Here is a 17,234-nt window from a genome sequence, read left to right as displayed (position 1 = left end):
CACTCTCTCCTGTATACTGTTCAATCTGGCTCTGGAAAAAGTAATACGTATGTCACAAATCACAACCATTGGTTCAATATGTAATAAATCAGTGCAAATTCTGGCATATGCTGATAATATTAATAGAATAGAATAGAATATTCTTTATTAATCCCATCAGATCACATTGTGATATAGGACAAGTCATATAGTACATAAAGCATGATCAACAAGTTATATAGGACAATTACATAAAACAAAATCAATAAAATATAAAAAAAAGATATGCGATATAGAGCGTCTCTGAACCCGTCGGTCCTCATTCCCTGTAGTCTTTTATTAAGTCAAAATAATCATTTAGGTTGTAAACGCATAATTGGATCAAGCAGGCTTTTAATTTATTTTTGAATTTTTGAATATTATTTTCATTTCTTATATTAAGTGGCAAACAATTGTAAAATTTAGATCCTGCAAAATCAGGGCTAGTTTCAAAGAGAGTTGTGGAGTGTTTACACACGCTTATCAACCTCCCGTGTCTTGTCGGGTAATTATGAAAGTCAGAGTTGAGGGTAAAATTTTGAAATTTAGTTTTGACGTGAATAATACACTTATAAATATATAAAGCATGAAAAGTCAACAGTCTGTGTTCAATAAAATATTTACGACATGATTGTCTATTATCAATATTGAATATCAATCTAAGAATTCTCTTTTGAGTTATAGAAACTCTAGAAGAGTTTCTAGAGTTTCCCCACAAGACAACATTATAGGCCATATATGAATAAACCAATGCATAATACACACTTATCAATTGATTGGTGTTAAATAGAGTTTTCAACTGAAGGATCGCATAGTAACCCTTATTCATTGTTTTGCAGACTTTAGTGACATTTTCATCCCATGTCATATTACTTTCTAGAATGCTACCAAGAAATAGTGTTGTATCACTAAAGGGTATTTCCTCAGAACTGACTGTGATTTTATAACCATGGGATGGCTTACAGCGCGAGTAGAACTGCATACAAATAGTTTTCTTTGCATTTACCATTAAAGAGTTCCTTTTACACCAGGTTGTAAATTCCTGTGCTACTAAGTTCATTTTTGAAATGAGTTCGACTTCAGTTGACTCGTCAACTACAATTGTTGAATCATCTGCATAAAGAACTGTATGATCTGCAGTTAAAAAATTTATCAAATCATTGACATATAAAAAAAAATTAAGGGTCCCAATACGGAGCCTTGCGGTACACCTTGATCAAGATTAAAAATAGATGACTTCTTATTATCGATTTTTACTAGGAATTTACGATGTTGTAAGTATGACCTTAACCAGTTCAAGAAATGACCCCGAAAATCAAGGGCTTCTAATTTATGCAGTATAATTTCAATGTCAATAGAGTCAAAAGCCTTAGTTAAGTCAAAAAAGAGTGCACCCACATACCTTTTTCGATCCAAAGCAGCGTAGATATAATTAAATAATGAAATAGAAGCACTCTCTGTAGATTTATTAGGAAGAAACCCATGCTGGCATTTATTTAAGATATCATATTTATTCAGAAAATTTAACATTTTACTTTAAATACACTTTTCGATAATTTTAGAGAGTACACTTGTTACGGTGATTGGCCTGTAATTATCAACCAAACATGGATCTCCCTTTTTGAAAATTGGACTAACTACTCCCGTTTTAAGGTCACTTGGAAACTTGCCATCCTTGACAGATAGGTTGATGACGTGAGACAGAACAGGAGATATATATGAAGAAATGTATTTAATTATTTTAGTGGGGATTTGATCAATACCTACTGAGCTGGTATAGTTTAAGGAAGATATAGCATTTTCAATATTGTTGAGAGAACGGAAAACGCTGTACGAGAGGCGTATGTAGCATTGAAAGAATCAGCTACAAAAATGGGTTTAATAATAAACACCAACCAAACGAAGTATATGAAAATAAGTAAGCAACCACAAATCCTATAACCACTTGTTATAGAAAACGACGTTACTAAAGCAGTGAACGAATTTGTATACCTGGGAGCGCTCCTTAACACTGAAAATAATACTACCCCAGAGATAAACCGCAGAATTTGCACGACCAACAGATACTATTTTGGACTCAATCTCCTCCTTAAATCCACAATTATATTGAGAAATACAAAAATAAAACTCTACAAAACAATAATAATGATAACAAAAAATAATGAAAACATGTTTCGAAAGAAAAATACTAAGTCGAATCTATGGAGCAGTGAATGACAATGGAGTGTGGAGAAGACGATACAACTTCGAACTTTATAGGATATACCAGGAACCTGATAACGTAAAACATATTAAGATAGGACGTCTGAGGTGGAACAGGCATGTAATGCGAATGGAACAAAATGATTCAGCTAGAAAAACGCACCTTAATAGATCCATTGGTTACAGAAGAAGAGGGAAGACCTAGAACAAAGTTCCTTGATAACATCGATGAAAATATGAGAAATATGGGAATACGTGCTTGGCGGAGAAAGACGATGGATAGGGACGACTGGAGAGAAATTCTTGAGGAGGCTAGGACCCACGCAAGGTTGTAAAGCCAGAATAATGATGATATATGTTATATACAAGCAAAGATATAAATAAATCCCACTATTTCTAGTTCGAAATGTCATATTATTTAAATTGATTATTATTACAAATATTTACCTTTCATTCATTATCTTAATTATTTTTATACCCAATATTGTTTCCAGTTTTTGTATTAGAACCAACTCGTACCGCAATAGTGTAAACAGACACCAGTTTTTATTAACTACATACACTAGTGTTTATGGTTTTCTATTTAATTTTCTCACAAGATACTTTAGTCACTATTTTTCTAGAATCTAATGTTTTTACTAATTTTATGTTTGTTTAAACCACTTTAATTAAAATTTTTCAAAGAGCGTTGTTGACTGTGCGATTTAATATCAGCAGCGTACTCCACAATCATTTATTACAAATATGATAATTCTTCCATTGCGATAAAAAAATGATTTTTATATAAAATAACTTTCACAAAACTAAATACATTAAACATCTAATGAACATTTAAGAGTTAATAACCTTTTTTCTATCGGAACGGAAGAGTTATCATATTTGAAATAAATAAAAATTATGTTCGGTATCAGTAATTTGAGAAAAATTAAAAGTTTTTTTTTAATCAGAAGGATATAATTGCATATTATAACAAAGTTTTTAATTCCAAACAACTTTTCATAATAACAATTTTCGATATTGTGAAATGTACTTTATTCTTGAATGAAATTCATAATTTTTGACATACGTCGTATAATATTGGTAAAATTTAATATCTGATGATTGCATTTTAGGTTTTAGACCATGTACAACTTTATATATATATATATATATATATATATATATATATATATATATATATATATAGGGTAATTTTTTGGGAGTTCAATTAGAAGTTCCAAATTTAGTATGAGGGGTTTTAGATTATTGGGGTATAACTAAAACCCCTCATCCTGATATTCCATAAACGGTTTCCACTCACCCTTTTTACGCTTGCGTTTGATCTTCTTCTGTTCCCTTCTGATTTGTTTCTGTTGTTCTTCACGTTCGAACTCCGCGTAGAGTAATTCTAACTGCGATACTCCCCTTATCCGTTCTACGGCAGTCTCGAAACTACGACTTAATGTGTGAACAGCAACGGCAGCGAACACTTGACAGGTACATTCTTCTTCACGCATCCTCATATAAATGCGATGCAAACGTTCGTACATGCAAATACCTAAACATGTCAGTACTTCCTCTTGGGCAATTTCGAGAGTTTTAGCGTGTCTTTCTCTACGACTGCAACAAACGATTTAATTATGAGCGTCAAAATAAATAAAATAGCTGTTGTGATTTATTTTTAATACGTAAAGGTTATCAAATAAACGAGGAAAATAAATGTTTACAGATCTGTATTTACATTATAAATACCTACAACCTAGACATAACAAATGTATCACTTAATCCTGTGCGGTCATGTCTCAAATGACACACACCAGTTCTAATGGTTGTCATTTACACAAATTTTTATATAGTACAAGAAATTGAGGAGGGTGACGCATAGATGTAACATAATCTACTAATGGTACAAGATGCAAATTAATTAAGTCATTTACTAATAAGAAAATAAAAATATTATCGATTCACAACATTGTAACAGATCCCTTTACATTTCTATAAGAACAACAAACGTATTCACCATGAGTAAGCAAATTAAAGTTTGGTCATCAAATTACAGTGTTACAGGTAACAAATTAAAGTGTAGGACTATGTGCTGTACCCCGTTTTATAATTTACCATTTAAGAAGACATGGGACACAGTCTGGAGGAAGTACTTTCTTAAAAACAAGAGACTGTAATTTCTATTTAGAAGTCTTGTTTGTGAGAATTAAAGATTTTTGTCTGCTTGTACATAAGAGATACAATCCTAAAAGAACATTGGAAAGATCTAAATGAAGTTTGTAGTACAAGACAAGCACGATGGAAGATGCGAGAGAAAGAAGAAAGCGTGGTTCAAATTAGAAGATGATTAATTAATTCTGACTCTGGCCGTGGAAGTTTCCGATTTCATATTTTAAATTAGTTGCTATTTAAAAATAAAACAGTATGTGCTCAAAAAACTCAAAGAGTTGCAAAGGTTGCTGTAACAGAGTGAGTACATTTAAAGTCACAATTATCTCAGAATATTTTTTAAAATCATTGGTAGTAACTTAATTAATTTTGTACAGCAATTACCACATGAGAAAATGAAGTTATTCATGCAAATAATAATATTCTCATACTTAAATTACACAAACTTACCTTCCTAATAGTTCAGGCTCTGCCCGACTGATTAACTTAGTAATGATATCAGTCTTAGCTTGTAGATGGAGATGTTTACTAGGCAAGCATCTCTTAATACCTGCATATAATGAAGATACATAACCCTTTTCTTTTGTAGGTTCGGGTTCTTCCACCAACAAAGAATAAGCTAAAAATATAATTACATTAAGTATTGTTTTTTAGTCTCTAATTCAATTTATGAGAAGAGACGTTAAATTGGGGAGACCATTGATCCACCTGCTCAATATTATCATGGACAAAATAATAAGAAAAATGTATACAGTAAAAAATTAACAAATGAAACGAAGCAAGACTAAAATTAATGGACAAACACTAGAAATGTGAAGTGAGAAACTTCTACCAGCAGGCGAAAAGAAGCAGTAACCAAGACGCAAGAAAACAATTACTACAAGAGTAAAGAAAGGCATCTAATAGGAGATAAGCAGGAGAAGCTAGATAGATGGCAAGAGCATTGCAGAGAGCTGATTAATGAAGAACCGGATGGAAATTATGAGGAGCAAGTGGAAATAATAGGGGAAGTCAACGACACGGCGGAAACAATGGATACTCTCACCGTGGAAGAAATAAGAGAAATTACATATTGCATGAAAAACAATAAAAATGTAGGCGGCAATGGTATTCCTGCAGAGCTTATCAAGCATGGGGGAGAAGCACTTATAACGCGTATATGTAATCTGTTGACGAAAATCTGGAAGCGGGAGGAAATACCGGAAGTATGGAGAGAGGCCATAGTATGCCCCATTCATAAGAAGGGAGATAAAACAGTGTGCTAAAACTATAGGGGTATCACACTCCTGGATGTAACATATGAGCCAGAGTAATAAGAGTAGACTGGAAAGGCACTTATAACGAACAGGTTGGTAAATACCAGGGAGGATTCAAAAGGGCAGATCCATCATAGATCAAATATTCGTGTTAAAAATTATTCAAAGCAGTACATACTAGCAACAGTTAAGGCTAATAATTTATAAATTTCAAACAAGCTTACGATGGCGTCTTTACCATGCCCTAAGAATACTTGAAATATCAGAAAAGATGATCAGACCAATAAAAATGACCTTAGTGGAGACCGACAATAGAGTAAGAATAGAAGGAAGCCTAACAAAAAAAATTGAAGCAAGAAAGGGACTAAATAAAGCAAGGAGATCCGCTGTTCACAATACTCTTCAATTTCTTGTTGGAGGAAATAATGAGAGAGAAAGAAATATAAACGAAAGGTATGATTTATGACAACAGAAGCAAGGCGCTGGCCTTTGCGGATGATGTATTGTTAATGACAAGAACTAAAGGGAAACTGCTGAGGATTTTCAAAACTCTGAAGTGAAGGCTAAACAGTATGAACAAAAAATTGAGCAAAAAACGAAGTATATGGAAATGGGACAGACCACATATAAAGACACGCAACTAAAGACTACCACAAACAACGAGAGTAAAGAGTATTACTTCAAAAAGGTGACGGAGTTTGAGTACTACGTAGTATGTTAGTTAGTACTAACGAAAATCACAAAAGTATAATGAGAAAATTAATAAAAATAACAGAAATTCATATATATCTATGTTCAATAAAGCTAAAAATTTTGTGACATTTGTAAAAATTAGACAAAAAAGTGTTTTTTGCTTACCTTTTAAAACTTTTGTTCTACATTCACCACAAAATCTATGCTTACGCAAATATGTTTCCAATGTACTATGAAGACTAGATGCTTTAATCAAGCAGACATCTTTCTTACACTCTGGCTTCATGCACTCCCACACATCCCTCCAAACTGGCGTTAGAGGTCTGCTACGTTGTGAATCTAAAGAATGTAATAGACATCTAACGCTCTTTTTGTTTCTCTTTGGTTGATTTTCAATTAATTTTGCCAATCGAACACTAAAAACAAAATATTTTTGGTTAAAATTATACATTTTTATATTTCAGTGACAAACTTTTACTTTCAGGTTAGTTTAAAAAAAAGTTAAGTATGCAAGAAAATCGTACGATAGGCACGCCCACTTGATGCATATCAATTTACCGGAAATCTCTTAGTATGGTACGTTCCCTCAACAGGGAAATATTTTGAGACTCATTGTCGGAAACATACAATATAAAAATTTTTACCTCTCAGTATTTACAGCTCAAATAAAAAAAATATGTATATTCATTCATTTTCATTAAAAACTTTCCATTTGCAAAAACGAATTTTATAGAATTTCAAGAATAAACTTTTGTTTTCATTTAGACCTTTAGTTTAAGTTCTGTGTCGTTAGTATGATACATTTAGCATATGGCCTGTTTCGCTCATACAATTAACTTAGTAGCACTCTCGCCGCTAATGATATTTTAAATTTTTTCGTCGTGCGCCAAAACTATATTATTTTGTTAAATGGCCTAATAAATGGTTTTGAACTGTTATGTTCATTTTATTTTAACCCCTTCAATTTCCAACCCCAATTTATTGCAGTGTACATTAATGTTACACTCGCATAAATACGATTATTATTATAACGTACGCCGAGTGTAACATTTATGTAGACTGTCCGCTAAAACTTTCGGCGCCCGGTAGACGGGAAACGACTCAAGTCAAAAACAAAGAGGACTTGTTTAGGTACCGGAAATTATCGTAAATATCAGTAAATGATTAATTGACGATTAAAATTACTTGCTAAAGCAAGTCTTATCTATAATACTATGGACAGCTTTGTATTTTGTCAACGATATCGCGTTCTATACGATTTTATCACTTTTTTATGTACCTACATATATTTGAGTGTTGATTTAGTTTATTCGGTCCGGTCACAATGTTTTGTTTCAAATTCTTCAAACACGTGAATTATGGCTCGCCGTTACTTATCAAACGCAGAATTGGAAAATTACTTATCAAACGCCGAATTGGAAGAACAGTTTGCTAATTTCTTCGAGAACTCCTAGGATAATAAGATTTTGGATAACTTGGACATGAGCGATGAAAACATGGATGGCTCTGATGCCGACCCTCATTATGACGCTTCCACTGATGGAGAAAGTTCGGACTCCCATGGTTCTACTAGCGATGAAGATGCTCCTGGGCCATCAACAAAATGTCCCCGAAAAAAACATGGTCAACAAAATGGTGCCGCAGTCAATGATTCTCCATTTCATACCCCTTCAATTAATGCACAGACTAATATTGCTCCATTCAACAATCCTTTTCCCAACAATCCTACAGTCAATAACCTCCCAGTCCTTCCTTGCGCCAATAATCCTCGCAATGTATCAAAGTTAATATGGACAGACCCGGTGGAAACCATAAACAATTTAGTTTTACTGGATAAGCCGGAATGGACCCGATTGTGAGTGGGATGTTGGCTATGGCTGACCCTCTACATTATTTTCAACTGCTTCTACCAGATGAAATAATAAACGATATGGTGCACGAAACAAATTTATATGCCACCCAAGCTTTACTGAATGCAGATGCTGGTCCTCGGTCACGGCTTCACGAGTGCACATAAGCTATTTTTACTTCCTACTCCAAAATCAACAATGTCCAGAAACCGTTTTGAGATGTTATTGCGATTCTGGCATTTTGCGACCAAGCTCTGCAAAATTGATAACCGTTTAAAAAAATTTGTTTTCAATTTCCAAGGCACTTATACACCTGGAGAGAAGATATGCATTGACGAAACCGTAGTTCCTTGGAGGGGTCGACTAGTTTTCCAGCATTACTTACCAAAGAAAAGGCATCGCTATGGGATCAAACTGTACAAGCTATGCACGAATAGAGGATATACGTGGAACATGTCTGTATATGTGAGAAAAGACACGACCGATAATATGTCAGCAACTGAAATCACTTGCAATGATCACTTGCATATACACTGATCGATCATCAAACGCACCTTGTTGGAACACTTCGTTCCAATCGAAAATATAAATGTGGAGAAGTTAAAGCAAAAAAAGTTAAAGAAAGGAACAATAATCTTAATTAATAGATAAGCCTTGTTGTGTCTTGGATTATGACCAGGGGAAATTTTCAGTGGATGTTAGTGATCGACTTGATTCTTACAATACTGCCCTACGTAGATGCACGAACTGGTATAGGAAGCTCATAATCGAAATCATCTGGGGAACAAGTTCAGTAAATGCTAACTACCTCTATAACGAATTTTCCGTGAATCAAAGGAAGCTAACAATGACTGAGTTCAAGTTGTCAATCATACAGTCTCTATTAGCATCTGGCCGGAGTGAAAACACCACACCAAATCGTCGTCAGTCCATAAATCATCTAATTCAACATCCGACTAAAAAAAGGGTCAGATGTTGTGTGCGTTATAAACGGTATGGAAAACACGGCATTGTAATCGAAGGAAAGAAGAACCACATTACTGCAAAAGTTGTTTCAACCAAACCCACTAGTGTACGATATTTTCATGTTTTTATTTTTTCATTTATACTTAGTACTATTTTCTTGTATTGTTTTATTTTGGCAAATAATGTTTTAGACACACTACTTTTATTCTTTTATTATCGGTTTGTTAGAAGTATTGCTTTTTCCTTTAAAAAATCTGGTTTGTTCATTTTCAACTTATACGAAGAGAATGAGTGATAGCCCATTTTTCTCTTCGACTGAATGAGTCAGTGATTTCTTTTCTCCCGATGTTGAAGCTGCATCTGCGTTGATAGTTTGTTCTAAAGTAATGTCAGTTGGGATTCGACTAAATGGTTTTGGAGGTCTGCGAATGCCAAGAATTGTACTCAGAGCATCTAGTAACAAACCTGGATGCGTAATATCAATATTTTCTAATTTATCAAGATAAATACATCCATATCTACAATAATTAGGATGATTCATAATAAAAAAGATATTAATCATCTTTTGCAATGTATATTTATAAATTTCCAAATCTGCTGTTCGGATGGCATAATCCATTAATAAGTAATAATCGATGAGCTGCACATATATGTATTAAAAATACTTGAGCAGTTTTGCCATATTTACCCTCCAGAGTATCTTTTTTGTAAGATTGATATTTCTCAAACAAGGTATTGAAAGGTGTCCTGGTGCCTTAGTCGTGGACTAATACGCACCCTGATGCGCATCGCCCCGCCTTAAAACATCTTTCGATTTTTCTATTGGCCGAGAGATCTGAGAATGCCATATAAATTATAACATTCTTATAAACATGTGACATTTTCTGCTCTCGGGCTCAGACTGGTCTCGGCTCCCAAATAGGGTCTCTGCACCCTGGGAGTTCGATGTCGAGGCTTTGCTCCGGTTCTGCGAACGTTTTAGATTCTGTGGCTGGACCTTGTCTCCTGCCACTCTTGTGTTTCAATTATTCCTTGTGTAAGAGATAGTAATTATCAACTAAGATGAAAGATACGCAGAGGGTACTTCAAATAGACTGGTCGAAGACCCTCTGTAAGGCACCGTGGGAGTGTATAAGTGACCATACTTTGACAAGCTCTTACCGCCCATATGGTGATATCCGAAAAAGAATGTCACGCACACCAAAACCAGTATTCTTACTCACACGTATACATATTTCTCCGACGCTTAGAAGCGCGAAATACAAAAAGATTCTAGAACAGCTGATTATGGGATATTTTGAGAATTAAATTAATTAAATTACAATAAGTATGTTTAAAAAGTACACACTTAAATTATTAAACAATATATTATATAACTCATCACGATTTTTTTCAATTTTTTAAAATGATTTTTTCGTTTTTTAAACATTTATTTATTTATTTTATGATTATTTATTATTTAAACATTCTAATTTATAATTAAACAATGATTTTGCTGTAATAAATATATGTTTAAAAAAAACACCTATTTATTAAAGAATTAATCTGAAAAATAGACGCACACACTAGGCCCAAGTGCTACTAAAGAATTATATTTTAAAAAATGTTTTTTTTTAATTTTACACTATATGCCCCCTTTTGAGTGTCAGACAAATTATGAAATGTATTCAACATTTAATTTAAAAGAGAAATATGTTTGAAAAAAAAATGTTATGAATCATTTTAGAGATGGCGTAAGAAGCACACGTTTGACGCGTCAGACTGGAAAAAGGGCTTGGCTCTTGGTGTCAGACAATAATAGAACCGTTAGTTTCTTCGTTAAAGCAAGGCATACAGAAAAAATTTGCTGGTTATTTATCATTTTTGCACTGACCGTTTTTCGGTCATGTTTGGGGGGTGGACACCCTTACCGTCCCATCTATGGCGTCAGAGAATATTATTTCCTTTTATTATTCACTGAAATCAAGCCATTCAATAAATATGGCAAGAGTATATATCATTTTTGCACATGTCGTGAAACGGTCATGTTTCGGAAAATATAGGGGGAAAACGCGTCCGAACCAAAAAAAGTCATAGAGGAAAACTGTGGCAGACTTGGTCTAAGGAAGCCGTACAAGAAGTGTCAAGAGAGTATAAATCTCTAAAAAATTTGCCGGCGGGCACTCTAACTATAATTTTATAAAAAAATTTATTTCATACATATATTTTAAAATAAAAATTATCCAAAAAAATATGTTATATATAATTGTAATAAGTGCTAGTGTATATGTATGTATATTATATATATTACAGTGTAACGCAGGGTTATTACACCCGTCTCGATTGTTCACGCTAAATAGGATTTTCGGCCCGTGAAAAATATCATATTGAGCAGTAAGAAGTATTCACTTCAATAAGTAAGTAATCTGTAGTTAATGTAAAAATGCCAGAAGAAACACATAAATAAATCAATAAAAAAATAAGAAATTTTAAGATGAATAAAGAAATTAATTTATCATATAAGTGTCCAAATTATCAAATCATAATTTAATCAAAAATATTTGCAAATTTTATTTTAATAAATAAAAATCAGATTTTTTTTAAATATAAAAACATACAATTTTAAATTACTTACGAATGATCATGAAAAATGGATCCCAAAATTGGGTAAGCCTGTTTATCTTCTCTAATAGTGATAGTTCCATCAGGTTTAACAATCAATGGATCCAATGTTGGATGCCCATAATTGAATAACTGAAAATAAAGTCTATCCACACTGCAAAAAAAAAAGTTAATAAATATATAGCACATAATTAACGAGAAACAATTATAATTATTAACCTCTTTAACCATAAATCCAAACTCAATTCGTATCTGGTTGCATGGGCTTTTACTGGTAAACTCGGGTTCAGATCGTCATCACCAAGCACTCCGTTTTCAAGTGGTAATGACGACATTTTAAAGTTTTTTCAGTAGAGAGAAAAGAGGTTTTCAATTTTAAATTACATAGTAAACTAGAAGGGCAACGTTAACGAGAAGATAACCAGAATATAGTCGCAAACGTCAACCATAGAACAAAATATTTTGGCTTGTGTTGCCACATCCTTAGAATCAATCGCTATATGAAAATAAGCCACAATCCTTAACAAAATTATTCAGTGTTACATTTAGAAGCAATAGAAAATTAAGGGGACAAACTCACCGCACAATTTCAAGTAAGAGGAAGTTTACAGTACAATTTGTAATAGGTACATTCCAAAATGATAAAGGAAATGGTCTTAAAATTAACGTTTGGTGGACATCTGCTGTAATCTGTCAACTGGTAGGAGGATTGCCAAATCTATCCGCTAATCTCTCAAAGGTCAATTGCCAACAAAATCTCTAATAATTAACTGCAATTAATCTCAAAAAAAAACAAATATTTTACTCGTTCCTGTTTTATATAAATTCAAAAATTGCAGAATTCATAAAATAATATGATCAAAATGTATTTTTTAAAAGCTTTCCCTCTTTATATTTGAAGCATACAAGAAATACATTACAAAACATGCCAACACTGCCAAACTGAACTATTTTGTTCCATGGTCAACACGGCTATATTCTGATTGGTTAAACACCTACTAAGTTCATCGCATCTCGGGGATTACCCTACATCCACTAAAACGATCTCGTCTCGACTCTGGTCGCCGCGCCCGATTTAACTTTCATGAATGGGCTAGTGTGACGTCGCAAGTGTGACGTCACAATGGGCAGAGCTTGGAAAACCTTTCCAAAGATTTCTAATTCGTTTGTATTTGTCATATAAGAAGTTGGAAATTATGGTTTTTTAATTGTTTGAAGAGTAAATAAGGACTTTTATTCTTTTTCGTTGCCAGTGATTTTATCCTGTAAAAGCAAAGACTAAAGATATTCGTTTTCTCGTAGTTTAAGTAGTGAATAAGGACTTTCAGTTGTAATATACCATCTGTGGAAACCTTTCTATCTAATTGCCATAGTGAGTGTTTAAAAAAATGTTTTTTGAATGTTGTAATAGTTTTTGAGTTTGTTATTTTTTAGATATAAGCATATAATGGCTAGTAAACGTATTTTGAAGATATCCAATATTACTGAATTTTTCAGTTATGACAAAAAAACTACTATTAACTATTTAAACTACGAGAAAACGAAAATGTATAGTCTTTTAGGGGATAAAATCACTAGCATTTAAAAAAGAATAAAACATTAATATAAATATTTTTCAACTTCGTGAATAAATTTTGAAATAACCCCGACAAAAATAATAAAATACCTTGAAATAGAGTAAAAGTTTTAATCAAACAATAACGTAACCTTAAAATATGTTCTTACCTCACAAATTCACGACCAATAAATAATACTAATCGCACACAACGAATGTTCATAACCAAAAGTCCTTATTTACCCTTCAAACAAAAAAATCAATATTTCCAACTTCTTATGGGACAAATACACACAAATTAGAAATGTTTGGAAAGATTTTCTAAACTTCGCTCATTGTGACGTCAGAGCTTGATATAAGTGATGACTAACTGAGAACTTATTTAGCATTTTGTTATAATAGATATTGTATCGTATTGAATGATGTATCAGATTCTTAATTACCACTAAATGTACCGCACAGCAATTTTCGAGATAACCTCAAATTTTATGAGCGATAACGAACGATGTTATATATTTTCTAATATACTCCAGTATATTAAGCATATGACATCGACGATAAGGATTGGTTGACAGTGTTTTGGGTCATGTTTTTCAAAGTAATATAAAGTAAACGTAGTTTATAGAATAATTGAAAATTATGGATAGAAAAAGAGTTGTCAGAAAAATAAATAGGGGAAACAGATGAAAAAAAAAATCATTTACGTCACATTTAACCCCTAAATATGTTAAATAAAAGTACAAAAAGATCAACTGGCTAAATAGAAAAGAAAATAAATAAGACAAGACAATAAAAGGCAATAAATTTAATATTATGGGTAAATAAGTAAAGTTTAAGATTTAGTTCCCTATAGAATTACTATATTTATTTATTTATTATAAACTAAAAATAATAAAACGGTTAACTCAAGATTAATTACAAAAAAGATAGTCATAAGTTTCTAAAAAAAATCCTTGACTTTTTAATTAATAAATCATATTATGTGTATTTATATGATGAATTGCAAATTTGATTAAGTAAACCAGTAAATATTCTATATCTTTTGAGACACATGTAAAAAACCTTGATATAATTGATACAATTTTGGCTTATACCATTATACAGGATGTTTCATAACACAAATCAGACATCTCTAAAATAATTAAATTTGAAATCTGATAATTTGCACTTTAATGGAACATCCTATATATTATTGTATTTTAAATTATTTGTAAAATATTAAGACAGATTTTGTATAAGGGTCCAAAAATAAAAAAACTATATTTTTTGAGATATTTATCTTTCTACAAAAACGTTGACAGGCGGCAGGATTTTGATCAATATCAAATTAATATTAAATCAATAACAAATAAATATCAAATCAATGATCGTTCAAAAAATTATTTGTCAGAACATATTCCCAGAGTTAATGTAGCCTATAGTCTTTCTGATATAATAAAGATAAGCTCAGACATTACTCATGGTGAACAAACATTACCAATTATTTGCAACATATCTTAATGATAGTGTAATTTGAGTGATTTGAGTAATTTTATCTAAATGATACTGAAGATACATTTTCTAATTTTTGTACCATTTGTTGTGCTTCACCCAGATCTTCGGTAATAAGTACTATGTCGTCGGCAAAACGCAGATGATTGAGCATTTCTCCATCTATTTTTATTCCTCTATTTTCCCACTGTAGCATTTTAAAGGCGTATTCGAGGACCGTTATAAATAATTTAGGTGAGAGAGTGTCTCTCACACCTCGCTTGATATGAATTTCTCTGGTGGTATCATGTAGTTTTACACGCATTGTGGCGTTTTGGTATAATGTTCGGACTAGCTTTGTGAGCCGGTAATCTATTCTACTATTGTTTAGAGCAGTTATAATGCTGTCTAATTCCACAGTGTCGAAGGCTTTGTTAAAGTCTACGAAGATAATTACCAGTGGTCTGTTATATTCTAGCGACTTTTCTATTAAGGTTTTTACTGTTTGTAGGTGATCGTTTGTTCCGAATTTTGAGCGGAAGCCAGCTTGTTCTGGGGCTGGTAGAAATCTAACTTTTTCTCTAGTCTTGTCGTAATCATTTGGGTAACCATTTTATAGATGTGGTTCAATAAGCTGATTGGTCTATAGTTTTCTAGGTGCGCCTTGTCTTCTTTCTTGTGTAGTAAAATTCTTACTGAATTGTTCCATGTTTTTGGTATGCAACAATCTGTTAGACAAAGATTAAACAACATTTTTATTTGGTTGAGAAGGGCACGTCCGCCCATCTTTATAGCTTCTATTACGACTCCATCTTCTCCTGGCGCTTTGTTGTTTTTCATCTTTTTCATTGCGTCCTGGATATCGCTTAGTGATCTCTGGCATGAGCTCTGAACCCTGGTTGATAATTTTGCGTGATGCGGCGGATTCCAAGTTCTTTTGGTCTTCTCTTTGGCTTGTGTATAGTTCTTGATAGAAGTCTTCAACTATGTGTAGTAGTTCTTCTCTATTTGATGTGGGGACTCCTTCTTTGTTCTTTAGTTTATGTATTTCGCATTTTCCATTGTTTAGTCGTCTTCTCAGGACTTTCAGACATTTTATTCTCTTCTATAGTTCGCTGGACTTTTTCATTCTTAAATTTCCTTAAATATTTCCTTATAGCTTTTGATACTTCTTTGTTTATTTTCCGCAGTTCTTCTTCGTCAATGCTTTCTTTTCTTTTGATTTTTCTTCTAGTTTCCATTAGTTGCTTTGTTTCAATAGTTATTTTTTCCTCTTGGCGTCTTTTAGGGCAGCATTTTACTTGAGCCTTTCCAATAGCTTCTACGATATTTTCGTTTAGGGTATTTACATTATTCATGCATTCATTTTGTTGTAAGCATTCATACCAGCGGAATATTAGACACATAAAATTAATCATACTTGGGCCGATACTTGAACAAAGTTTGTCAAAACGCGGGAGCCGCGTTGGTGGTAGTCAATACACCTTTATAAAAACTGTTTTTTCGGCAAAATACAAAAACTGCATATAAAAGCTGCACTCTTTGCCTTTAAAACACATCTTGATTTTTGTCTTGTGTCAAGGTCTTTTCAATCACATACTGGATTACGCCAGGGAGACAGTCTATCGTGCCTATCGTTTAACATCGCGCTAGAAAGAGCCATAGAGAAATCGGGCATAACAACCAGAGGTGCGATCATCAATAGAAGTGTACAGATATTGGCCTACGCAGATGACATTGACATAGTAACATGGACAAAAAGAGACCTGATATTGGTTTTTGAAACATTAGAAAAAGCCGCGAAGACAATGAGACTGCAGGTCAACGTATCCAAAACAAAATACATGAAGGTCACGAACAGCACACAAATAGCGGCACCACAAGATCTGGTGACAGAAGCACACACATTCGAAGGGGTCTCGGAGTTTATATATCTTGGAACACAACTAAATAACAGCAACCTAGTAAGCGTAGAAATTAAGAGAAGAATATACCTGGCGAACAGAGCTTACTTTGGACTAAAGCAGCTCTTAACTCTTATTAAACCTGTCCGGACATATGCGTCAGAGACATGGACTATGGTAAAAAGCGACGAAGAACTGTTGGGCCGCTTTGAAAGAAGAATACTTAGGCACATATACGGAGGAGTACAAGAAAGCGGGATATGGCGCGGGAAAGCGCTACAATTTTGAGTTGTATCAATGCTATGAAAAATGTAACATCATCTGGTCTATTAAAATTAATAGACTAAGGTGGCTAGGACACCTTGAAAGAATGGACACTGGAGACCCCCAAAGACAGATATTATATTAAGAGCCAGTAGAAACCAGGAAGAGAGGCAGGCCAAGATCTAGATTTAATACTCAAGTCGAAGATGACTTGAGGAATCTAGGGGGCAGAAATTGGAAAGCCAGGGTGAAAGATAGGGGGGAATGGAGACTAATTCTTGAACAGGCCAAGACCACACAGGGT

At 33.2% G+C, this 17,234-nt stretch overlaps 1 protein-coding gene across 1 annotated transcript in view; it reads right to left on the bottom strand.

Annotated features, from left to right (window-relative positions):
• LOC140437385 (gametogenetin-binding protein 2-like) overlaps positions 1 to 17,234 on the bottom strand; it is a 39,191-nt gene that overhangs the window by 16,261 nt on the left and 5,696 nt on the right. Inside the window, exons 3-6 of the mRNA XM_072526890.1 lie at positions 11,751 to 11,891; positions 6,486 to 6,736; positions 4,822 to 4,990; positions 3,521 to 3,819 (exon numbers count right to left, since the gene is read on the bottom strand). Of these exons, the coding sequence (XP_072382991.1) occupies positions 3,521 to 3,819; positions 4,822 to 4,990; positions 6,486 to 6,736; positions 11,751 to 11,891 (860 nt within the window). The remainder of the gene's footprint in view (positions 1 to 3,520; positions 3,820 to 4,821; positions 4,991 to 6,485; positions 6,737 to 11,750; positions 11,892 to 17,234) is intronic.

This window comes from Diabrotica undecimpunctata, chromosome 3 (genome assembly GCF_040954645.1).
Source record: "Diabrotica undecimpunctata isolate CICGRU chromosome 3, icDiaUnde3, whole genome shotgun sequence".
Classification (NCBI taxonomy): domain Eukaryota; kingdom Metazoa; phylum Arthropoda; class Insecta; order Coleoptera; family Chrysomelidae; genus Diabrotica; species Diabrotica undecimpunctata.
The sequence above is the reverse complement of the archived record's forward strand: the minus strand, read 5'-3'. Positions and strand labels throughout refer to the sequence as shown.